The sequence below is a fragment of the Kogia breviceps genome, chromosome 19 (assembly GCF_026419965.1).
Source record: "Kogia breviceps isolate mKogBre1 chromosome 19, mKogBre1 haplotype 1, whole genome shotgun sequence".
In the NCBI taxonomy this organism is placed as follows: Eukaryota; Metazoa; Chordata; class Mammalia; order Artiodactyla; family Physeteridae; genus Kogia; species Kogia breviceps.
The window spans coordinates 45710323-45733767 of NC_081328.1; the positions used below are offsets into that span (position 1 = coordinate 45710323).

General features: G+C 53.0%; 2 protein-coding genes across 22 annotated transcripts in view; one reads left to right on the forward strand and one right to left on the reverse strand.

Moving 5' to 3' along the window:
• Positions 1 to 6363, forward strand: CYBC1 (cytochrome b-245 chaperone 1). Of its 10 annotated transcripts, none has more exons than XM_059047021.2 (8): positions 97 to 195; positions 567 to 794; positions 1305 to 1432; positions 2261 to 2302; positions 2897 to 2970; positions 3547 to 3643; positions 4254 to 4398; positions 4771 to 6363. In XM_059047021.2, the coding sequence occupies exons 3-8, from the start codon at positions 1348 to 1350 to the stop codon at positions 4889 to 4891; spliced, it is 564 nt and encodes a 187-aa protein (XP_058903004.1). In that variant the 5' UTR covers positions 97 to 195; positions 567 to 794; positions 1305 to 1347; the 3' UTR covers positions 4892 to 6363. The 10 variants fall into 10 exon arrangements, with proteins under 10 accessions (XP_066877700.1, XP_066877704.1, XP_066877701.1 ...); XM_067021601.1 differs by having other exon boundaries at positions 102 to 195; positions 1268 to 1432; XM_067021599.1 differs by lacking the exon at positions 567 to 794 and having other exon boundaries at positions 1 to 195; positions 2901 to 2970.
• The window catches only part of HEXD (hexosaminidase D), an 18619-nt gene continuing 1477 nt past the window's right edge, over positions 6304 to 23445 (reverse strand). For 3 of the 12 annotated variants that reach the window (XR_010838248.1, XR_010838249.1, XR_010838247.1), the window contains exons 4-16: positions 21667 to 21807; positions 18792 to 18901; positions 16990 to 17077; positions 12185 to 12349; positions 10878 to 11061; positions 9965 to 10036; positions 9639 to 9834; positions 8777 to 8859; positions 7768 to 7846; positions 7591 to 7692; positions 7318 to 7407; positions 6799 to 6942; positions 6304 to 6707 (exon numbers count right to left, since the gene is read on the reverse strand). Coding sequence is in view for 9 of the 12 variants with exons in the window: in XM_059046936.2 (XP_058902919.1) it covers positions 6521 to 6707; positions 7318 to 7407; positions 7591 to 7692; positions 7768 to 7846; positions 8777 to 8859; positions 9639 to 9834; positions 9965 to 10036; positions 10878 to 11061; positions 12185 to 12349; positions 16990 to 17077; positions 18792 to 18901; positions 21667 to 21807 (1497 nt within the window). In the remaining 3 variants the exon portion in view is untranslated. The remainder of the gene's footprint in view (positions 6708 to 6798; positions 6943 to 7317; positions 7408 to 7590; positions 7693 to 7767; positions 7847 to 8776; positions 8860 to 9638; positions 9835 to 9964; positions 10037 to 10877; positions 11062 to 12184; positions 12350 to 16989; positions 17078 to 18791; positions 18902 to 21666; positions 21808 to 23445) is intronic. The other 9 variants (XM_059046936.2, XM_067021590.1, XM_067021591.1 and 6 more) reach the window with 4 other exon arrangements.

A 23445-nucleotide genomic window follows, 5' to 3' on the forward strand; every position in this document is an offset into this window, starting at 1 on the left:
CACCTCGAGGGCTGAATGGGGGCCTCAAAAGTCAGCGCCAGCCGGCGCCACCGCCGGCCCGGAAGTCAGCTGTCCCATCCACCCCCGCGGGTCCGGAAGTCAGCCGGCTTAGCCCGCAGCTCCGGAAGTCGGAGGCCGGCGGGTCCTGAAGCCTGGCGGTCCGACTTTTCCCCGCGTCCGCGTTCGCACCCGCAGGTTAGTGTCCCCGGTGGACGGACCGTGCCGCCGTCGCGGGTGGGAGGTACGGGGTGGGTTTGGGGGTGGCTCCCGCAGCCGGGGTCCTGCCGGCAGCGCGGTCTCGGGACCCGGCCCAGCTCAATGCCCCGGAGGCCTGGCGGCGCGCGAGCCTGACGGGGCGCCCGGTGTGGCCGCGGGGGTCAGCGGGGCGTGTCCAAGGTGGCTTATGCCGGTGACAGGCGTGATCTCGCCCCCACGGGCGGCAGAGTTGCGCGTGGAGACAGATGAGGCATGTCAGGTGAAGGAGCCGGTGATGTTCCAGGATCCTGGCTTCGTTTGTGTGAACTGAATTCACTATTTGTTGTCAGAAATTTGACTTGACTTCACAGGGAATATCTGAAAAGCTACCGAGAATGGGGTCCCTGGAGCCAGCATTGCGAGCGTAATGCAGCGTGCAGGGCAGAATCCTCCACGTGTGGAAGATCAATCCCTTTTGCTGACTTGTTCATTAATCCGGCTCTGTGGACTCTCCGGACCCTCCGCTCCCTCGGCTCCCTCCGCTGGGTGCAGACTGTTCTTCTCGGCGGCTGTAGGAGACCGCAGAGCTGGCTTTTTCGGTCAGTGCCAGTACAGACTCAAACCATGATGAGACTTTCAGTTCCCTTTTTCAGAGGCCAGCACAGGGAAATGAGGGTGTTCTGGTAGGTTCCGGTAGGGTGCCGGAAGTTTGAAGCCTGCTGGGGGCTAACGGTTTCCAAGAGACTGAGGTTTCCAGGTAGGAAGGGACCAGGTGATGATCAAGTGCTTGTTGATGCTTTGTGAGTCGGAGCAGGAGACAAAGCCCCAGTGCAACCATTACAACTGAGCAGAGAAGAACCTTCCTTACAGGTCTCTGGGGGATTAAGTGATTTGCCTGACCACAGAGACTGCAGTCAGCACAGGCTGACTGGCTCCTGAGCCTGTGTGGGCCTTGCTAGTGGGCAGCCTGGCTTCCTGTTCTGGAGAGGAGCTGGGTTCTTGTCTGTTGGTAGTGGCTGGGCAGCCTGGCCTCCTGTTCTGGAGAGGAGCTGGGGTTCTTGTCTGTTGGCAGTGGCTCGAGGGCTCCAGCTGTCTGTCTGCTTCCCCAGCCCCCCAGTCTCCTGTTGAAAGTTGTGGCAGCACGTTCCAGGGATGTATATGCAGGTGGAGACACGCACCAGTTCCTGCCTCCATCTGAAGAGGGCTCCAGGCATCAGGTCCTGGTCCCTGCTGGTTGGTAAGGATGTTCATATTTCTCCTCAAGTTAAAAATCTAACTTTAAAAAAGGATGAAAATTAAACTAAATTTTCCCGTGGTTCTACTACCCCAAGATATGTCAACTATTGTGCCTTTCCAACTTTTATCCTCTACACGTGCTTTTACAGATGATGTGTGTCTGTCTTGTCTTTTTTCACCATTGAACATCCTTTGGTTAATACTTTGCATGCTCTTCTGAGGTCCCCATACTTCCCCTTTTGCTTGTTTTCATACACCCAGTCCCAGGTATCAATTTATGTCAGGGCCCACGTGATGGAGACAGTGAGGAGTCAGGCAGCGGGGGCCCTGGCCTCCATCCCTGTCAGTACCCATTGGAGGGCCCTGCGCTCCCTGGGCAGCTGCACCATGTTGATTGGAACCTAGGTGTGTGGGGGAGATGCTGCTGTGCCTTCAGCAGCCTGGCTCTGGGCCTTCTTTCCCAGGACTCTGCCTGATTTGTCTCATGTGCCAAGTTGTGATTCTTTACCTTCAGTCTTTTCTTCATTCCACACAATGTGCTGTCAGTGGGTAAAACCCACATCAGGTTCCTCTTTCTGGTTCCCCCGTCAGCTCTGCAACCTCACATAGACATGTGTCCAGTGAATACTGTGACTGGTGTAGAACATTCTTCTGAACAGACTTCCCAGTTGTTTCCCCTACTTCTGAGCCTGGTGGTCTTCTTGCTCCCTGCCCTCAGCCATCCCTGGCAATGGGAAGGGGCTGCTTACCTGGGTCTGTGGGTCCTGGGAGGAGTTGGGCTCTGGGCTGGTGGTGGCCCAATGGGAAGGTACCTGCTTTCTCCTCGCAGGAATCTTGTCGATTGGCCTGGCTGCTGCCTACTACAGTGGAGGTGAGATGCATCATCTGCCCCCCAGGAACTACCTCAGCTGATTGGAAGAGGGAAAAAAGGAAAGCCCATCATTTGTAATCTGCCAGGGCATGGCTTTGGGGACTGCCTCTGCCTCTAAATTGTTTGTGGATGCGGCCCACTTCCATGTGCTGGCGTGTCCCAGGCAGCTTACATTTTTCACTTATATCTTCAGCATTTTCATATATCGTAAAATATTCTTCAGAAAGGCACTCTTGTGTCTGCCTCACGTTCTGTTGCAGGGATGATCCGCGCTTTCAGCAGCTCCCTGTAAGCGTTCCCACCTTTCTGCTCTCACTCACCGTGCCGTGATTGTCATCACGAGTAGACATCCAGGGGAGAGTGAGGGCAAAACTGGGAAAGCACGTCCTGTCCCAAGTGACAGGGCCCACAGTGGCCATGGCGAGGGTGGGGTGTCCTTGCAGGCATGGGCAGCAAGCCAGGCCCCCAGGTGCCACTCCTGCCCTCGGTCTGGGAAGCAGCTGTGCTGGGGAGGTGGCACCATCTCTGGGCACGTTGGCCTTTGCCCCTCTGCTGCCTTCCCTCACCTGATTGTCTCCTGTGTTTGCTCCCCAGATAGTCTGGGCTGGAAGCTCTTCTATGTCACGGGCTGTCTATTCGTGGCTGTGCAGAACCTGGAGGACTGGGAGGTGAGGCCAGCACAGGAAGGGTGCCCAGGCTTTTGGGCTCCTGGGCTTCCCTGCAGTGCGAATTAAAGCAGGAAGAAAGGCTCCAGGGGCCTAATGCCCCCCCATCCTGAAACTTGAGCTTAGTGGTTTTTGGATAGCTGGACTTGGCCTCTGGACATTGCCTGTCTGTGACCATCCCTAGGCAAAGGAATCCTCTAAAGCTGTTGTTCTCCCAGAAGTTCTCCTAGAATAGAAGGGCAAGGCCACTTCCCTCACCTCCCTTTTGTCCCTCTTCACGTGTCCCTTGGGTCACGTGTTGCTCTCTGACTGCCACTCTCTAGTCCCTCGTTTGATGACCTTGCCCGCTGTGCTCACTTCTCTTGAGTGCAGAGAGGAGAGGCTCCTGCTTTTCACACCCCAGCCCCTGGAGGGATCAGGCTGCAGGGGTTTGGGGTTCTGACTGGGATGGGAAGGAAGAGGAGCCGCCTCCTTGAGCGTTTGCTCTGGTGAGGGTGGGGACGCAGTTGGCAAGTCTGTGTGTGTTGGGCTGGCTCACTGGCTAGCAGCCAGCTGACTGCCTTGTGGCTGGCGTTCTAGGAAGCCATCTTCAATAAAAGCACCGGGAAGGTCGTGCTGAAGACGTTCAGCTTGTATAGGAAGCTGCTGACTCTCTGCAGAGCAGGCCATGATCAAGGTGAGGCGTGGGGAGTGAACAGGACACAGGTTACTCTGGGATGGACGGAGGGCGGCGAGCCTCTGTGTGTGATGGCAGGAAGCAGGCTTGAGGCCTGGAAACGGGCTGGGTCCAAGCTGGCCGCTCAGTGACCAGGGTTGTGTCCTGCCTCGTGGACGCTGTGCACCCCAGACGTGCCCTGGCCCAAAGGAAATTGCTGGGCAGCCCCCAGCTCAGTGACTGGCCACTAGAAACCAGGAAGGCATTTTCCAGCAGTTGGGGAAAACGAAGCAGAAAGCTGGGCAGCACTGTGCTTAGGCGCCCCCTGATGTGTTAGACTGAGAAAAAGGGTGGGCTTTTCAAGGCAACAGTGGGCCTGCTGGACACTCCTTCTCACCCAGACGGGACGTTAGCCAGCAGCCACACAATCCTGCACCGTGGTCACTGACCTGTGACATCTAAGGTCAGGGTCTCGGCATGAGCCTAGCCTCAGACATGGAGTGACACGTGCTGCTTCATGACGGCGTGACGTGATGCTCTGCATCGTGGCCCCGAAGCAACTGTGCCAGCACCCAGTTGGGAGGGGCAGGGTGGGTGGGGGACACGGCCACTGACAGGGCCCTGCCCACAGTGGTGGTCCTGCTCAGTGACATCCGGGACGTGAACGTGGAGGAGGAGAAGGTCCGGTACTTCGGGAAGGGCTACGTGGTGGTGCTTCGGTTTGCCACGGGCTTCTCCCACCCCCTCACGCAGAGTGCTGTCATGGGCCACCACAGGTAAGCTGAGGACAGGTGACTTGACTGGCCAGGGCTGCCCCTTGCCCTCAGTCAGGTGGTCCTCCCCAGGGACTTCCCAGCATGGCAGGGCATGGAGAGAGGCCTCAGGAACGTGGGGGAGGAGGTGAGGCCGGTGGGGGGGGCAGGCCTGCCACCACCCACTAGGGGGAGGTCAGGGGTCCCCATTGGGCGTAGAAGACTGGACTAGGGTCAGGTGAGGGTGGGGATCAGGACTGAAGAGGCTGGGTCCTAGTGGGTTACCCTGGAGGTAGATACCTGGGGTGAGCCTGGTATGGTCTTGTGGCTGCTGCGGGGTGGCCAGTATCTCTGTCACAATAACCCACCCTTCCTCCCTGTGCCCGTCTGGACCAGTGATGTGGAAGCCATCGCCAAGCTCATCACTACTTTCCTGGAGCTGCACTGCCTTGAGAGTCCCGTGGAGCTGTCTCAGAGCAGTGACAGTGAGGTCGATGGCCCCGAGGACCAGAGCTGACCTCCACGGAACCCCCGCCTTGGTTCTGGTGGGGCCCCAGCAGGACTGATGGGCCGCCTACAAGTCCTCCTCCTCAGCTCCCGGCTGTGTCCTTGGAAGCCCCAGGGCAGGACCCTCAGCCGTTCCTGCTGCTTGCTTCTGTCCTCTGAGCGAAACCACAGTGGGACCTTCTCTGCAGGCTCCAAGGGGTCCAGAGAGGGCACAGGCCTCAGATCTGTCTCTTCCTGGAATCAACAGCCCACTGGGGCGGCAGCCTGGTGTGGACAGGCCAGATGTGCTAGCTGTGGGGGGCTCAAGGCCTCTGAAATGGGAAGGAGGAACACCCAGGGTCCCAGGGTGTGAGGGCCAGGGCTGAGCTCTTTGGGTTGGGAGGTTCGCCAAGACCAGGTAGGTCCTGAGGGTTGCGGTGAGGTTCCAGCAGGCCAGTGCAGGGCCCACAGCTGGGTTAGGCTCTGAGGATGCTGCCGCCACACGTCATCTCCGGGAATCCCATCTGCCCTGCTCCCCGTGCCTGTCCCTCCCGGCAGTCGGACGTCCTTAGTGGTCAGAAGTGAGGTGCTTGCCTACGGAGCTGCCAGGGCTCAGGGTGGACGCTAAGGGGCACGCCTGGTTGGTGTGCGGCAGCCACTCCTGAGGCTTCCATGCCCCCAGACCACTGTCCACTCATGTGGCTCATCTCGAGTCCAGACAGGATTGCAGCCAGGCTCTCACAGAGAGGATAACCTCCCGCCCCTGCCCCCAGTGTAGGCAGAAGTTCTCTCTTCTTGCTTTGTGCATCATTTAAAAACCTGGACCCATCCCTCAGAACCCAGATTCCCAGCTTCTCTTGAACTCTGGCACTGGGCTTGTGTGTTTGGGGCCAGAATCACTGGGCTCATGGCTGCCCCTCAGCAGCACCTGAGCAGCTGGCTGCAGCCACCCTCATGGAGTCTGGGCGCCAGCCACACTGACCCTCAACTGCACTCTTAAGTTTTCTCCTGCTTTCCCTGAACCTAGGCTCCTCCGAGGTACAGTCCCTCTCCAGGTGCCCAGAGCACCTCTGAGTGAGGGACCCATGAGGCTGTGCACCTGGGAACGGGTGCATGGACCAAGGGTTCTGAGGCTGCCTGGGTGAGAGACAGCAACTTCCAGGGAACTCCAGAGAAATGAGATCCTCTCCCTTACCAGTGGTGGCCACCAGCCAGCCCTTAGTTTGGGCACACAGTCATTTGAACATGCCAAAGTTAGGTTTCTAAATGGTTAAACCTAAAATACTTTTTTCTTAAAAGGTGTGAAACAGCTATGGTTGGTTTCTTGTGTGTTTGCCCCTGGGCTGGAGGAGGGAGGGTGTTTGGCCAGCTCCCCTCTCCCAGGGCTGGGTTGGGCGAGGAGGGTCTCCAGACCATCGTGAGGGCCAGTAACAGTCTTTCAGATTTCTGGCTTCCACTCTCCTTTTTATTTTGAAACAATTAAAGTTCTAATGTTGATCACTGCATAGGCCCAGAGTGTCTTTTCCTTCCATGTTTACTCTTGTTTCTGTGGGCGCTGTCTGCTGGCACGGCTGCCCAGGGCTCAGGAGGTGCACGTGGGGCCGGGTGCAGCTGGATGAGGGTGCAGGGAGGCCGACAGCCTGAGCTTGGCCCCCTCCCCTCAGGGGTCCTGACCCGAGTCGGGCCTGGGGCTGGCTGCCTCACCCAGATCTTGCAGCAGAGCCTGCAGCCGCCGCAGGCTGGGGTGCACGTTCTCCTCCAGCCACTCCTCCACTGCGTCTGGGTAGAAGACACGCTGCAGGGCAGCCTCCAGCTCCCCCACGAGAACGCTCCACCTGGCCAGGAGACTGAGGACCAGGAGGCAGTGAGCCTGCCTGGCGAGGGCCCTGGGGCATACCTCATGGCCTCCAGTACCCCACGGGTTAGTACATCCCGTACCTCGGTTTACTCATCCATAGAACAGGGCCGTTAGCACCAGCCTCATAGGGTTGTTGGGAATAAGTGAATGACTGTCACAGTTTGACCTCTGAAACTAGAAGGCACTTCACAACTGGCTGGCAGGGTATTTCTTGGTGCATGAACCTGTTGACAGTTGACTGCATCTTATACTCAGTGGGGACAGTCTGTGTTGGCCTCTCTCAGAGCCAGGAGAGCACTGGGGAGGGCTGGCTGGGACCCTGTCCCCATGGTGACACATGCAGCCGCAGGGCCAGGATCAGCCCTAGGCAGTCTGCTTCTATGGTGAGCCCTGGACCCTGCTCAGGGCATCTGGTGACCCTCACCCTCTCAGGCAGGAACGCCCCAGCTTTTCTAAAGCCTAAAGGCACAGCTGATTCAGTTGAGTCACCTAGGAATCCACGGCTGCAATACCTAGAAAGCTTGTCCAGAAAGCTGCCAGCATGCCATAGAGGGTGGGCAGCCTCGGGGATGGGCACGGCTGGGAGGGGCGTGGGCTACCTGAGCGCCTGGGGCTGGATGTGCTGGATCATGACGGGGTGGATGAACTTCCGCCTGCGATGGTAGGGGCTGAACCATCCGGTCACATACCTGGGGGCAAATCCACACACACAGGTAGGCACACTGTGGCTCGTAAGGCTCGGTGGTTGTAAAATAAGACCTTTGAAAATCTGGTAGAAATTTTAAAAAGTTGTTTTCCGCCCAGAAAGTCTTCTTGCAGGATTGGCTGGCCCTCACCCTGCCAGGTGGGGGGTCACTCCCCTGCCCACTCACCTGTCCCTCTCCAGCAGCGCATCCACGGAGCTGCACAGATGGAGGCTGACTTGTGTGATGAGGTTCAAGATGTCACTGCCAGGGAAGGAGCCGGCCCTCTCACTGCACAGGGAGCCGCCGTGCTGAGGATGCATCCAAATATGAGGGGACAGGCAGGGCTGGGGGTGAGGGTGTTACCTCCTAAAATCCGTTGCTTCCAAGCTCGAAGTCCCAAGAAAGTTCTCCACTCTTGCTTTAACGTTTTCGGCAAAGCCTCCTAAAACCAACCACAGACGGAGGTTGGAGGGGGCCTCTGGAGGAGGAGGTGGCCTGGACTCTGTGCTGGCTGGACCTGCTGGCCCTCAGGCATGGGTGGTCAGCAAAGCAACTGAGAAGGACCGCTGGCCAGGCCCAGATGGGCACATGCTGACCTCAGGGATGGGTTAGCCCAAGGCTACTGCAGCCTGGTGGGGACGTGAGAACACGCTGGAGGCTCTGTGCTGCCTGCCTCCTGGGGAAGGAGCGCCAAGGCCAACGCACTCCTACTAGCACAGGCATCTGCTCTGTTGTCTGCACCTCTCCCCAAAGAGTTCAGAACTGACACTTCAAAAAAGGATAAGCCAGAGTCCCACTATCTGTCCTTCCACCTCCCTGTAGCTCAGCACAATACAAAGTGTTTATTTTTCAGTCCTCACCTTCCTCAACCACCTCGACGTTTTTCTGTGCCAACATCACATACGTTGTTACCTAAATTCCCACCTGGTCCCATATAACATGCAGTTTATGTAACCGGGGCCTTGTCACCAACCTTGCCTGCTGGTCTCCTCTGTCTCTAAGCATCTATGCCCACACCTGGCTGCTCCCTCGAGAACCAGAAGTGAGGGAGCTGCCCCTCTGGGGCCACACCCACCAGCACTGGGTATTCAGGATATTTATGCAGCAAAGGCGGACCCTCTCATGCACCCTTATCCATGAATTTCCTTGTGAGTTCACTGTGCCTGCGGGGCATGTCCCCCTAACTTCCTGGTCAGTGTCTTGGGTTTAGGCTCGAAGACCCGGGCTGCAGTGGGGTGGGTGGGTGGCTGAGCCGGGGCCATGGGTGTGTTCCCCTCCCCCGCACCGGTTGGAAGACCACAGTCCAGCCCCAAGGAGGTGGCACTTGGGGGCCCCGGGCACTAGGCTTCCTGGAAGGAGCAAGGGACCATACCATGTAGAAGCACCTGCAGACAGACAGCCAGGGACGGGATTCCCACGGGCAGCAGCTCGCACAGCACAGAGAAGTGGTCATACCTAAGTCCGTGGGAGAGGGGCGCTCAGCACAGCAGATGCTCAAACATGAGTCACTGCGAGACAGGACAGGGATCTAGAAGCTTCTGCAGAGCGGTTGCTGCTTCCGGAAGGTTCCATGGCTTTGCAGGAACCCCACCCAGAGTGACCTGCCTGAGCTTAATGCTCTGTGGTTGCCACCCTGAAATCCCTAAGTTAACCTTTGACTCAACTTTATGAGTGAGGGCTGAGGTCCAGTGGGTCAGCCCAGCCTCCTGCTACCTCCTGTGGGTTCAGGGCCTCCTGCTCTTGGTGTCAGGGCCACCTGGCCTCCCCCTCAGGATGGGACCTGAGGCCAGGACTTGCCTGGGACCAGGGGTTTACCTGTAGCTCTACTTTCCAAATGGTGTGAAATCCTAAACAAGCCAAAGTCTGTCCTCATGCCTCTCCCAACGTGACCTCGGGCGGCGGGGCAGGGCGGGGTGAACAGGCAGAGACAGGTGGTTCGGACAGGGCATGGGCCAGGAGGGCCAGTGCCCTAGGGCCATGAACACCCCAAGCAGCGTCCCCTCTGCAGAGTGTGGTGCGAGGGGCTTGACCCCAAAGTGGCTTGTTTTGTGCAGCTGATCCTTCCACACCCTCCTCAGAGGGCCGGCTGCTTCCCCTTGACCGAATGGCGGGAAGGACTGAGGCCCAGACTGGATGGGCCGAGGACGGCGGTGTGTCCTAGGTGACGGAAGCCGCTTGGACCCTCCCGGGAAAGGCCGGCCCCGAGAATGTCCCCGGGGCCTGCATGGCCTCACCTCTGCCAGCCAGTCAGGATGATGCCCTGCAGCGTGTCCACTGGCACGCTGCCCGCCACCTGCAGCCACTGCATGTGGTTTCTGAGGTGGTGCTCGACGGGGGTCAGGGCCTGGCTTGCCCCCGTGGCTCCCTTGAAGGCACTGGCGGCCCAGAGCCAGGAGAAGCCGCTCTTCCGGTACTTCTCCATGAGGAGCACTGGGTGAGCAAGTGAGAGATGTAAGTGGCAGACCCTGAGGAGGTGCAGCTGGGAAGCCCAAAACACACACCTGTCCAGGTGGAAAACCGGGAGGAGCCCGTGACCACCGGGCTCTGCTCTGGTACTGACCCTTGCTGTGGACGTCCAGGTCGGCCCCGTAGTCCCAGAGCACAGGCTCCACCAGCTGCGGCACCCTCGATGCTGGGGGTGGAGAGAGGCTGTGAGGGCGCGTCCCTCTAACTCTCCCTTCTTGCGTTAAAATGGATTTAAGTACAGACTCAATACTATGCTATGATTTTGGCTGTAAATGCCGCAGCCGCAAGGCCAGCTGGCTTTGGAAGTGACCGGATACTGCTGGAGCTGCCAGGGGGGAGTCCCAGGCCAGCGGTCCCAGAGCTCCCTCAAGGGGGACACGCTGTCTGCACGCGGGGCCGGCCCAGGTGCAACAGGAACGTACTGCTAAGTGGACTTAATTATAATTAATTAAAACCCAAGTGGCCACATGTGGTAGAGGCTGCAGCGAGGACACCTGGGTGGGCCTTGTGGAGGCGTGGGCCACGACCTCCCTGTCTCACCCCAGAGCCTCAGGCAGGCTGGGCCCCGGAGGGCTGGGGGGCCACTGCTTCCCTCCACCAGCCAGTGTGAACCTCAGTAGAGGCCCCTGCAGGGCTGGCCATGCAGGTGTGTGAGGCTGAGGCCCCTAGAAGCACTGGAAGCTTTCAAGCATCACCAGGGACCCTTGCCCCACCCCCGCACCCCCGGCTTTTGATGGCCAGCACCCCTCGGGGCCTCGTGCTGCTCTCTGGGTCAGATCTCTCACAACAGTACTCCTGGCAAGACTCCAGGAGGCCTTTTAGGGGAATGGCATTTTCACGTGAGAAACGGTCCTAACAGGATGGTCTGGAGTTAGCTTTGGTACGGATCTACCACACGGTCTCTCCTTGACAGTCAGGGGCTCAGAGTAGCTCGCCTTCCTCCCCTCATGGCACCAGGAAGCCCCCTGTGGAGCGTGGCTGGCCCCCCAGGGCCATGCCCGGCCAACCTGAGAGCTGGTCCTCGGGGATGTCCCGCAGCATGTCGTCCCACACCAGGGGCGTCGTGGTGGGGTGCCGGGCCTGCACGTGGCTGGCCACTGCCTCCATGTAGGATAGACACAGCTCTGCTCTGGTGTTGGGCTCCTGCTGCAGCCAATGTCTTGAGTCCTCACCCTCTCCGAGGTAGTAGACCTGTGAGGAGACACAGGTGAGTTTGCCTCAGGACCACCCATCCTCACCCACGGGTTCACGCCGTGGCCTGGGAGACTCTCGGGGCAGCTGCCCACAGGGAGGAGACAGTGAAGGGTGCCCTTGCCTTCTGCACCGAGACCCGAACCTCGACTCAAGACTCCCTTGAGCCTGGGCACAGGCTGCTGTGGGGCTCCACCGCAGCCAGAAGGTGGAAATAACCAGATGTCCAACAACACAAGATGGATAAAGAGAGCGTGGCTGGTCCACACGCTGGAACGTCACTCAGCCATGCTGCAGAAGGTGCCCAGTGACAGAAGCCCACGCACGGGGCAGGACTCCGTTTATGGGGTGCTGGGGGGCAACGTAGAAATGGAAAGGAGACTGATGGATGCAGGGGCGGCGGACACGGGGGCAGGGAGATGAGAGGTCCTGCAGTAGCCGGGGGGAGGGCTGCACAACACTGAGAATGACTTAAAAGTTACTGGATTATTCACTTTAAAGTGGTTACAGTGGTAAATTTTGTTATGTGTATTTTACTACAAAAAAGAGATTTTTTTGAAGAAGAGGATCAAGCTCTGGGATAAAATGTCTACAAACCACCATCCCAGCTCAGATGCCCAAGCTCAGAGGAGCAGAGGCCTTTGGGTCACTGTGCTCGGTGGCTCGGTATCTTCCTGGCCACTGTGTTTCTCAAGGACAAGGAGGGCACCCCCGGGAACCACCTTTCCAGCCAGTGCTCCACGGCCCTAAAGTGGTATTTCCTTTCTCCCAGTCCAAAACTGCACTTCTTCAAACGGAAGAAAGTAACTGGCTCAAACTCACGGCCACACTGACCCAGAGGACATGAATGTGCCATAACCAGGGGCTGCTCTGCTGCTGTCCCGTGGGTGCCTGCACCCCACTGCACCCTGCTTGGCTCGGCAGGTTTGCCGGCGCGAGATCACCCGTCAGCTGGGACCAAGGCCCTCACTTGGGGACATCTCCTCGGCCAGCACTTCTTTATCCTCGGAACTACTTTTCTATTTAAGAGAAGAACCCATGAGGTGGGAGGTGACCTTGAGGTGAAGAAATGGGGCTGCTGCAGAGCTGGGGCAGCTGCCTGCTGGCGAGGCAAGGCACCCACCTCGTCACAGCCGATGTGGAGCCACCGGGCGCCCGGGTGCAGCGCCATCACCTGGTCAATCATGGCTCCAACCAGTGCCAGGGACTCCGCCTTGTGGGGATTCAGGGTGTTGGGGAAAATTGCCACTTCCCGGAGGTGAGCGAGAGCCTCGTGCTTCAGCACAAACTGGGGAGACAACAGGAAAGCTGGTGACCCTGGGGAGGAGCTTGTGAAGTCCGGCTCCTGCCTCTGGGTCCTGATGGCCTCGCATCTATTAGAGTCCCCCGAGGGGCCGGCGGGGCTGCACCGCGGACCAGAGCCAGCGTGCCAAGCGGGCAGGTCTCTGAGTAACCCGGCTGCTTGGTCAACAGCCCTTCTCCCTTCAAACTCTAACTGGGCTGAATGAGAAAACGGAAAATACAGCTTCCCTTCACAACAGAATTACACACGGGTGGACTTCTTGCTCAAGTGAAGAGGCTGGCAAACCCTCTCCCCAAAACAGTACAAAGTGGAATGATTTTTCCAAAACGACTGTTTCGGGGCTCCAGAAACCAACCAAAGGTGAACAACGAATTGGGAAATGCGTGTTCATGAAAGGCTGCCATAACTTTGGGTAAAAACAGATTCTGCAGCTTCTGCCTAGGTGCTCCCGCCCCCGACAATGGCTGGCTGTGGGTAAACCCGGCCTTTGGGGACCTGTCAGTAAAAGTGGCAAATTGTTCTGAATTCTGCGGTCCCCACAGGGCTGCAGAGGTGACACATGTTCTCCTTACACACCGGCTGGCTGGGGCCACACACACCTGGGGGCCCGAGCAGGCTGGGTGGAAAGCAGAAGCCGCGGCAGACTGAGAACTGTCTGAACCCTGAGTGTGGCCCCCCAACCCCTGTGGCACAAGGGGGGGCCTTATGGGTTCGGGCACAACCACCACCCAAACCCTGCGGAATCATCAGCTGTGAAGACCGAAGAGTGACCCCGAGGGCAAAACCCGAAAACAAGAATACAAAAACAACAGAGGCATCCGTGGCCACACACAGCTGGGGAGACAGATTAAATCCAGGCAACTTACAACTACCCATGGGGGGAAAATTCAGACTTGCTATAACATATGATCTGAAATGTCCAGTTTTCAACCAAAAATTGAGACATGCAAATAACTGGAAAGTGGGACCCAGACTCAAAGAAAAAACAGTTCTATGGAAACTGATGCTGAGTGGGCCTAGATGTTGGATTTATCAGACAATTATTTCAAAGAAACTATTATGAATATGTTCCAAGAATTAAAGGAGGCGCTTCCCTGGTGGCGCTGCAGTTAAGAATCCACCTGCCAATGCAGGGGACATGGGTTCGATCCCTGGTCCGGGAAGATCCCACATACTGCCACAACTACTGAGCCTGTGCTCTACAGCCCATGCTCTGCAACGAGGAGGCACCGCAATGAGAAGCCCCCGCACCGCAATGAAGAGTAGCTCACCGCTCACCACAACTAGAGAAAGCCTGTGTGTAGCAACAAAGACCCAACGTGCCAAAAATAAATAAATGAATGACTTTTTTATAAAATAATTTTAAAAAGAATTAAAGGAAACTATTTACAATAAGGGAAATTAAAAATCCATTCAGGGGGAATTCCCTGGTTGTCCAGTGGTTAGGACTCTGCGCTTTCACTGCCAAGGGCCCAGGTTCAATCCCTGGTCAAGGAACTAAGATCTTGCAAGCCACGCAGTGTGGAAAAAAAAAAAATCCATTCAATGGGCCCAGCAGCATATTTGAAATGTCAGAAGAAAGAGTCAGTGATTGGAACAAAAGATCAACAGAAATTATTCAATCTGAGTAACCGAGGAAAGGTGCAAGAAAATGAACAGAGCCTCAGAGACCATAGGGCAACATCGAGCTACCAACACACGAGCAAAGGAGTCCCAAAAGAAGAGAAGGGGACAGAAAAGAACATGAAAAAATGGCCCCAAACTTCACAAAAGTGAAGAAGCTCATCAAACTCCAAGGAAGATAAAGGCAAAGAAACCCAAACCTGGACACATCGTAACCTAAAAGGCAAATTTAGGGGAATGACAATTAATGGCTGACATACCACGTTTGTGGTTTGGAAAACTCAACACAGTAAAGAGGTAATTTTCCGCCAAAACTGATTTACAGATTTAACAGAATCCCCATCAAAATCCCAGCAAGGTTTCTTGTAGATACATAGAGAAACTGAATCTAAAACACATATGAAGAGGCAAAGGAACTAGAATAGCCAGAATAATTCTGAAAAAGAATAAAGTTGGAGGAATCTCACTACCTGATTTTAAGACTTGCAATAAAGCTATAACTACCAAGATAATGTGGTATAGACAAAGGGATAACACATAGATCAATGGAACAGAATAGGGTCTAGAAATAGATTCTCATAAATGTGGTCAATTGATTTTTTTTTTTTGGTCAATTGATTTTTGACAAAGGTGCAGAGGCAATACCAAATTTCAAAGAAAGCACGGTCTTTTTGACAAATGGTGTTGGCACCATTGGTCAAGTAGTGCCATACTACATGCAAGAAAAATGAACCTCCACCTCACACCTCACACAAAAACTAACCCCAAATGGATCATAAGCCTAAACAAACAATGTTCAAGTGTAAGACTTCAGAGGAAAACAGGAAAAATCTTCATCACCTGGTGACTGGCAGAGTTCTTAGAAATGACATCAAAAGCATGATGCATCAAAGAGAAAAACTGATAAACGGGACTTCAACAAAGTTAAAGACTTTTGCTCTTTGAAATACACTGTTAAGAGAATGAAAGGACAAACTGCAGATTGGGAGAAAATGTTTGTAAATCACGCATCTAACAAAAGACTTTGTCCAGAATACACAAAGAATTTTAAAAATTCAACAGTTCAGAAAGTGAAATGCACAAAATCCTTGAACTGTGCTTCACTGCTGAAGAGGGTATCCTGATGCAAGTGACCAGACGTAGAATCTTCGCCAACCCTGCTGACACCTTGATTTTGGACCGCTGTCCTCCAGACAGTGAGAGAACAAATGTCTGTAGTTTAAGCCACCTGGTTTGTGGTCCTTTGCTATGGTAGCCGCAGGAGACGAATCCACCGTAAGAGCAGAGCAAGGCCACTTAAGGAGCAGGAGGGCGTGGTACGATGGAGCTGTACTTGAGGCGCTCAGACCAGCTGTGATGGGGAGCAGGGCGCGGGGTGGGGATGGGCGGAGTGATGCTGGGAGACCCACTGGAGGACTTTACAGCAGGTCAGGCAGTAGTTTAGATAAGGATGGTGACAGTGGGACGGAGGGAATGCTGACTCAGGAGGCAGAGGAGCAAAGGGTAGGACCTGACAGTAGACGGGAAATGCAGATGGAGTCGGGGGTTGGGGATGGTACAGCCCCTCTCTGAGGCTGGAAGGGGCCTCTCAACAGAGACACCAAGCAGACAACTGTAGACTAGAACCCAGGGTCTGCACTAGAGACGGGGGTCCTGGGAGTCACTGAGGACAAGAAAGGGAAGCAGGAGAGGAAATGGCTTTGTCCAGAGAAGGAGTGTGAAGTGAGTAGAGGGTCCTAGAGAGGTGCCATGGGGACAGCCAAGTCCAGTGCAGCTACAGGACAGCACACGGAGAAGATGCCAGGCACAGCCAGAGCCGGGGACCAGGAGGCCGTAGGGTTTAGGAGGAGGGCGTTGTGGGTAACGAGAGCGTGTCAGGACCGGAGCCCAGAGAGCACAGCAGGGAGAGTCCACCAAGAGAGCTGGAGGGCAGATGGTGGAAGAGAATCCCTGAACAGGAAGGAAAGCACCATCACTGGAAGTGAAAGTGAAGATGTGGGGGAAGGACTGCTGATAGATCTAAACGGAGCCTGAGAGCCATCAAATCAGTATGATGTTTAATTTGCTTCCCCTTATCTGAGGCAGACGTGAAAAGTATTTTTGAAGATCACATAGGAGCTTGGGAAGATATTTTCAACATTAAGTGAAAAAGGAGAACACAGAAAGCACGTTTTCTTTTTTTTTAATAAAGTATTTTTTTAAAAATATTTATTTATTTATTTAGGCTGTGCCAGGACTTAGTTGCGGCACGTGGGATCCTTAGTTGCGACATGCAGGATCTTTCTTTTTTTTTTTTTTTTTTTTTTTTTTTTTTTTGCGGTACGCGGGCCTCTCACTGTTGTGGCCCCTCCCATTGCGGAGCACAGGCTCCAGGCGCGCAGGCTCAGCGGCCATGGCTCACGGGCCCAGCCGCTCCGCGGCACGTGGGATCTTCCCAGACCGGGGCACGAACCCGTGTCCCCTACATCGGCAGGCGGATTCTCAAACACTGCGCCACCAGGGAAGCCCATGCAGGATCTTTAGTTATAGCATGTGGGATCTGTTTTTAGTTGAGGCATGCGGACTTCTTAGGCGCAGCATGCATGTGGGATCTAGTTCCCTGACCAGGGATCAAACCCGGGCCCCCCACGTTGGCAGCACAATCGAACCAGGGCTCCCAGCATTGGGAGTGCAGAGTCCTACCCACTGCACCACCAGGGAAGTCCTAGAAAGCACATTTTCTTAATGTTGTATTTCACCTCGCACAATAATACTTTGATGAATATACATTAAAAAGGAAAACAATCCAGTCTGCAGGGCTCTGTGGGAATAAGGCCCCCCATCCAGCTCTTCCCCTCCCCTCCTTGGACAGAGGGTGCTCCCACCTAGAGCTCCGAGCTCCTCAGCTGTTCACAGAGCCTCTCTGTACAATGCTGAGCTGCAACCTGCCTGTATCTGGCCCCGTCCACGCACCCCTGAACCCCACACCTGGGTACCAGGTAACTTTCCTTCCTCCCACTTACCTCCATATGCCCAAATGTCTGCACCAAGGGAATGACCTCCAGCTCATTCAGTGTGGCCAGATGCAGGATCTCTTTGATTTCAGAGGGGCTAGAGAGACCAAGACCACCCAGAGAGGTTCACACAGGCTTCCATTCAGGCTCCCCCCAAACCCCTTCATCAGGTTCCTGGGGGAGTCTACTGCGGAAACTAGCAGGGTCGCTAACTCTGAAAAGCCCAACGGATATTCTTAAGCTTTCAGAGAAGACTCCCACGCTAGAATTTAGGAAAACGATGCTCTGTTATGTCAAGTAACAGTTTACTTCTTGTGAGAATAGTACCAGCTATTCTGACTCAAACTCGACAAGAGGCTAAAGTCATTTTACAAGAAACTAGGCCACACAAGCAGTCATATTTTAGAGCAAGGGTGGGAAGACTGGCCTGAGAACAAACACACCACCTGTTTCTGTACAGCCTGTGACCTAAGAATGGTTTCCATGTTTTAAAATTGTTGAGAAAACTCAGGAGAAGAGTATTTTGTGACATGTGAAAATCGTATGGAATTCATCCTTCAAGTGTCCACAAATAGGGTTTTATTGGAACACAGCCACACCCACTCATTATTATCACCTGTGGCTGCTTTTGCCCCACTAACAGTTGTTAACAAAGATCAGATGGGCTGCACAACCTAAAATATCTACTGTCTGGCCCTTTATAGAAAAGGCTGGTGATCCCTTTAATAGAGGAAAGAAAAAAGAAGAGTTTCAAGATTCCGGTGGGAGTGTCCCTTCAGGCCAGCATTCCATCGCTGAGGCCATTGAGGACGCCGTCCTGGAAGGGCCCACTGCCTGCTCCACCGTGAGTTGTCATTTGTGAATTTACCTCAACTTCCGTATGTGTTTGAACCACCTCTAAAGTTAACCAGTTCTATAAATGAATTGATTATATAAAGTTCTGTCTTTAAATATACTTTTTTCAAGCTTCACCGGAACCCTGGCACCTTTTTCACTTCCAAAAACAAAGGAACAAAACGTGTTCACTGTAGGAATAAACACGAATACCTCCGCCATCTCACCACATTAATGCTCTGGTTCATGCCGTTCCTGTTTCCCACCCACACGTACGTGCTGGGAGTTCTACCACGTGGAGCTGAGCTGCCCTCCAGAACAGCCGGGCTGCTTTCCAGCCCACCGGTAGGAGGCCTGCTTTTGCTCACCCTCGTGGACACAGAGCATTATCATTTTTTTAAAAGCGTCACCAATTTGGTAGCCAAAATGGCATTTCACTGTTATTTTATTACTATCATATACTTATTGGTTATTTTTCTTTCTTTTTGGGGGATCAAAATGTTCTTTGCCCATTTTCTTTTGGGCTATTTATTACTGATTTACATGGATACCCATAATTTTAAAGCCAAGTGGGGTGCACCCATGACCACACTATCTGACTTCACTGATTCTGATCCTCTCCCCTTTAATCCTCACTTTCCTGGTGAAGATCCCGCCTTAAAGAGCAGCCCTCCTTCCCCTGCATGGACACCTGTCAAAGTGTCCTCCACGCACTTCACACCCAGACAAGACTGAAACAGATCACAGCGCTTCCTTGTGGGGGATCATAGCTGATGCTTATTTTCTTTTAAACGTTTCCAAATTCTCTTCAGTGAACATGCTTTATTTTTATGATTAAAGACATGCATTTAACAAGACAGAAGAGGACTGTCCTGCTGTTGCTCAATTCTCGCCTGCCCTCCCCTCCCTTCCAGGTTGCCGCCCCACACACCCCATTTTCTCTGCAGAGGCATCGCCTTGCTTGGCGGCTCGGGTACCTGTATGCGTGCTTGGCCCTCAGCAGCCTCAGGTGGCCCTCGTAGGGAAACATGTCTTCATACTCGATGAGGAGGCCGTTTGCACCCAGGGCACGGAACAGGGGGAAAATCTGGGGGAGAGGGGGATGTGATGAAGAAATGACTATTTGAACAGAAAGCGACACATGTGAAGCTCATGGACTCGTCCTTCCAGCTGATGGACATGGATTGTAGTTGATCTTTGTATTTTTCCCACGTACTCTGTGTGATACCAAATCAAATTCTAATGTAGTGATGTGTTTGTTTGATACGAGGGGGCGGAACAGGGGCGGGGCTGGGACAAGGGGCGCCTACAGGGCTCTGGAGGGTTACTGGAGCACCTGGAAGGAGCCTAGAGGAGGGAGATGAAGGAGGAAAGAGGCTGTCCCGCTATGCTCATGGGGCCCCTCCCCTGGTTCTCCCCCACTTCTTTCTCTACCTTTATCTCAAAGAATATGGATCCCTATCCTCCAGGACTTTTAGGACTGTGTCTACTGTACACAGGACTGAGTTTTTCTTCTAGCCTGGCATCACGGCCAGGGGTGGGTGCTAAGGGAGGGGGCTCCTGGAGAAACTTAGAGTAGTAACCCACCTCCAGACAAGGGCCACTGTGAGTTTTATGTGATTTGTAGCATTCTTGTTGATGTTGCTATCAGAAGTTTCCTTTTCCCAAGAATATGGGGATGTTCTGAAGCATGCTGGGTGGAAGGACGAAATCAGCTTGGGACTAAGAATTAGCTGGGATAATTGTAAAATGGGTAATCAATAATTGACTGCAAATTACAAGACGAGGCAGATTGTGGAAAGGAGTCAAACTAACCCAGGTCAGTCACTTACACAAATGGAACATAATGGTTACAGCATTTTCATATTTTCCTCAGCATTTTTGCTCCTGGTTTCCCTTGTAGCCTTTTGGCCATCTGACCACAGGGTGGCCTCTTTGGCATTTCTATGGGGGGTGGTAGGGATCCTTGGTGCTGTGGGTGGCTAACAGGCTGCTAAGCTCAGCCTAAGGGTGCCACCCAGCCAACTTGTGGAAACAGGAGGAAGAAGAAATTGTTGTCTAAACCTCTGACTCTGTCAGCAGCAGCAGGTAATGAAATGGGGGCTCCAGCTACACATAGCTGGATCTTCTTTGCCTATCTTCCACATCTATCCATTTGTCACCATGCCTTTATCTCTTCACACTTGACTTTTTCTTCTCTGCCATTTATTTCCCAACACTGTTTCCCATGGCGTCTATTTACTTTTGTTCTTTTTCTAGTTTAGTCTCCGTTTCTGACTTTTTTTTTTTTTTTTCTTTTTCTAATTCATTCCCGAGTCTGGAGGCAATCTTTTCACAACCTCCTTCTGTCTGGCTGTCACATTTCTGGGCTTTTCTATTTCTGACTTATGCTGTTCTTCCATAACTGTATCACTTTCTTAGTATCTCTGCTCTCATTTTGTAATACTGCGGAACTATGCCATCTGCTTTGTGGTCACACGTTCCTGGTGCACCTTCACTGTTACTCAGATCATCGTCCTCTTTTTTCTTACTGTGTCTTTGTGTGGCACAACTACACTCCTTTTCTGTTGCTCATTTTTAAAGGAGATGTGTTTTCTCATGTGTTTGAGAGCAGGTTCTTCTGTTTGGGATGGAGCTGGGCCAGCCCAGGGCTCCCGCTGCTGCTGTTACATAAAAGATTAGCGGTTACGGACTTTGTGCGGCTACTGCCATAGCACGTGGTCTGCACTCCCTCTGGATCCCGTCCCCCCACAGTATTTGAAACTTCTCTTCACTTCACCCTCAATGTTCCTGCCCAGCTCAATGTGGATTTTTCCCCCAACACTGTGTCCTTAGCGTGGGCTCTGTCCTTCTGGAAGAAGTTTCTGGAAGGTATTGTGGAGTGCTTTGAGGCCTTGGGCACTCACCCTCAACCTGGAGCCAGGGACAACTCGTCCAGTTTCTGACAGACCTTTACTACCTGGGCTCTTTTCTGGGTCCTCTGGTCTTGACATCGTCTGAATTCTCTTTTCCCTTTCCTCTACCACCCCTGCCCGGCTGCTAACCCCACATGGGTGTTGTGCTGTCGGTGGTTTGGCCCCACCCCTTGCATTGTGGAATTCATGGGGATACCCTGATGCCTACTTTTGATTTAGAGTACATGCGTTTTCTGTGGCTGCCATAAGAAGTCACCACAAACTGGGTGGCTTGAAACAGTCAGAATTTATTCTCTCACAGTTCTGGAGGCAGAAGTCCAAAATCTAGGGTGTCAGCAGGGCCATGCTCCCCCTCTGAGGCTGTAAGGGGAATCCTTCCTGCCTCTTCCAGCTTCTGGGAGTTTCCAGCACCCTTGGTCCTCCTGGGCTTGTGGATGCATTGATTCTAATCTCTGCCTCTGTCCTCATGTGGTACCTTCCCTGTGTCCTCACATCATATTCCCTCTGTGTATGTCTCTGTGTCTAAATTCTCCTCTCCTTATAAAGCCACCACTTATTGGATTAGGGCTCACCCTATCTCCATATGACCTCATCTTATGTCACATCTGCAAAGACCGTGTCTTTAAATCAGGTCACATTCCAAGGTCCGACGGGTTAGGATTTAAACATATCTTTTTGGGAAACACGATTCAGCTCACAATGAAGAGGTTGTGTGTTTCTTTTGTCCTTTCTGGTTTTCCTTTTGCTATCCTGGTTGCTGTCTGCTTTGTGAGGGGATTTGGGGGAAATTCAAAATCTATGCTGCTGCCACCACTGTGCCCCAACACAGAACCGACAGTAGTGTTCCAAGCACATGCCTACAGAACATTGATTGTTCACAACGTCATAACCAAACCCAAGGCAAAGTGATTCTCTAGAGGAGAAAGGGAGCTCTCACCTCCGAGAGATAGCAGACCCTCGGTGGGGCTCCTTTCAGGTCCAGATGAACTAGTCGCATCTTAAATGGTGAGCAACCCGACATCGTACTATTTTTTGTGAAGTCATGTAACAAAAAAACCTCTTGTCTGGGCACTTCTTCCTAGTGGAGAAATTCAGGGTTAAAGACTCCAGAGGCTCAACTGGCCTGGTCCTTCCAATGTCTGTTTCAATTCTAATATGAACTGGGAGGGAACTCATTTCACCAACATGAAATCGAATCAAGATGTCTGTCTTGGGACTTCCCTGGCGGTCCAGTGGTTAAGATTCCACCTGCCAATGCAGGGGACACGGGTTCAAGCCCTGCTCCGGGAAGATTCCACATGCTGTGGAGCAACTAAGCCCATGCATCACAACTACTGAGCCTGCGTGCCACAACTACTGAAGCCCGTGCACCTAGAGCCTGTGCTCCCCAACAAGAGAAGCCGCCGCAATGAGATGCCCGCGTACCGCAACAAAGAGTAGCCCCTAGGGCTTCCCTGGTGGCGCAGTGGTTGAGAGTCTGCCTGCCGATGCAGGGGACACGGGTTCGTGCCCCGGTCCAGGAGGATCCCACATGCAGCAGAGCGGCTGGGCCTGTGAGCCATGGCCGCTGGGCCTATACGTCCGGAGCCTGTGCTCTGCAACGGGAGGGGCCACAGCAGTGAGAGGCCTGCGTACCGCAAAAAAAAAAAAGAGTAGCCCTGCTCGCCACAACGAGAGAAAGCCCGTGCACAGCAACAAACACCCAACGCAGCCAAAATAACTAACTAAATAAATAAATAAAAAGACTCCATGCTTCCACAAGGGGCATGGGTTTGATCCCTGGTCGGGGAACTAAGATTCCACATGCCACGCAGCGCAGCCAAATCAAAAAAATAGTATGTCTGTCTCCATGTTCAACCACAGGGACCCTTGCCATTTCGTTGTGATTTGTCCCTAAAATAGAACAGCACTGTTTCCTTATAAGATAGCTATAATCTGTAATAACTCAAATCACTGCAAAATAATTTCTTGTTTTAAAGACCCTCTTATCCTATGTATACTACGCCAGTGAAAACAGGCAAACATCTCAAACACTTTTCAGGCCCCACAATATGATGTTTTTGTAGAAAATTTATCCTCAATTTTATTCTACTTTGAATAGCGTTAAAAACAATTATATTTCTAGAGTTCGAGTCAGCTTGGTTGTACGGAGGAAGAAGCTCTAAAAATTTGTTCTAGGTCAGAGAAAACTGTCTATGATTTAAAATAGGCCATTGATAGTTTAAAAAGCAAGTAAGCCACAAGTTTATCAGTGCTGGCTAGTTTATATCGAACTAGACAAAGTATCTGGATGATACTGAATCAGCTGGGAAACAGTGAAATCTTATTTCTTCTATCATAAAACACAAAGGATTAGATTGGAAAATGAAAGAAAATCTTTGTACATTGGTCATATATTCAGCTCAGTAATTCAAACTACTCATTCTGTGCAAGGATTCATAAATCCCTGACCTTAAGGAATCCATATGGCACACGAAATAACATAATTCACACAGAAACCAATCAGTTTGATTTTTTTAAGAATAAACTATATTCAAGACAGTCTCAATGACAAAGTTCTTAAAGCAATTACCTAAATTACCACTGAGAAGTGGATGAGTTTAAGACAAAGCATTCTGAAAAACTGCAATGTTTTAAAGCTGAATTGTTTTACATTTAAAAAACACCCCCCCCAAAAAAAAACAAACCCAAATCTATTTTCCTGGGAATAGAATTA

Bases quoted from the DNA above. Each gene is read 5' to 3' on its own strand.
- CYBC1 (XM_067021599.1), top strand. From the start codon at position 16: ATGGGGGCCTCAAAAGTCAGCGCCAGCCGGCGCCACCGCCGGCCCGGA. The intron at 3,644-4,253 runs GTGAGGCGTGGG...CCCTGCCCACAG, and splicing joins CAGAGCAGGCCATGATCAAG to TGGTGGTCCTGCTCAGTGAC. The intron at 4,399-4,770 runs GTAAGCTGAGGA...CGTCTGGACCAG, and splicing joins GCTGTCATGGGCCACCACAG to TGATGTGGAAGCCATCGCCA.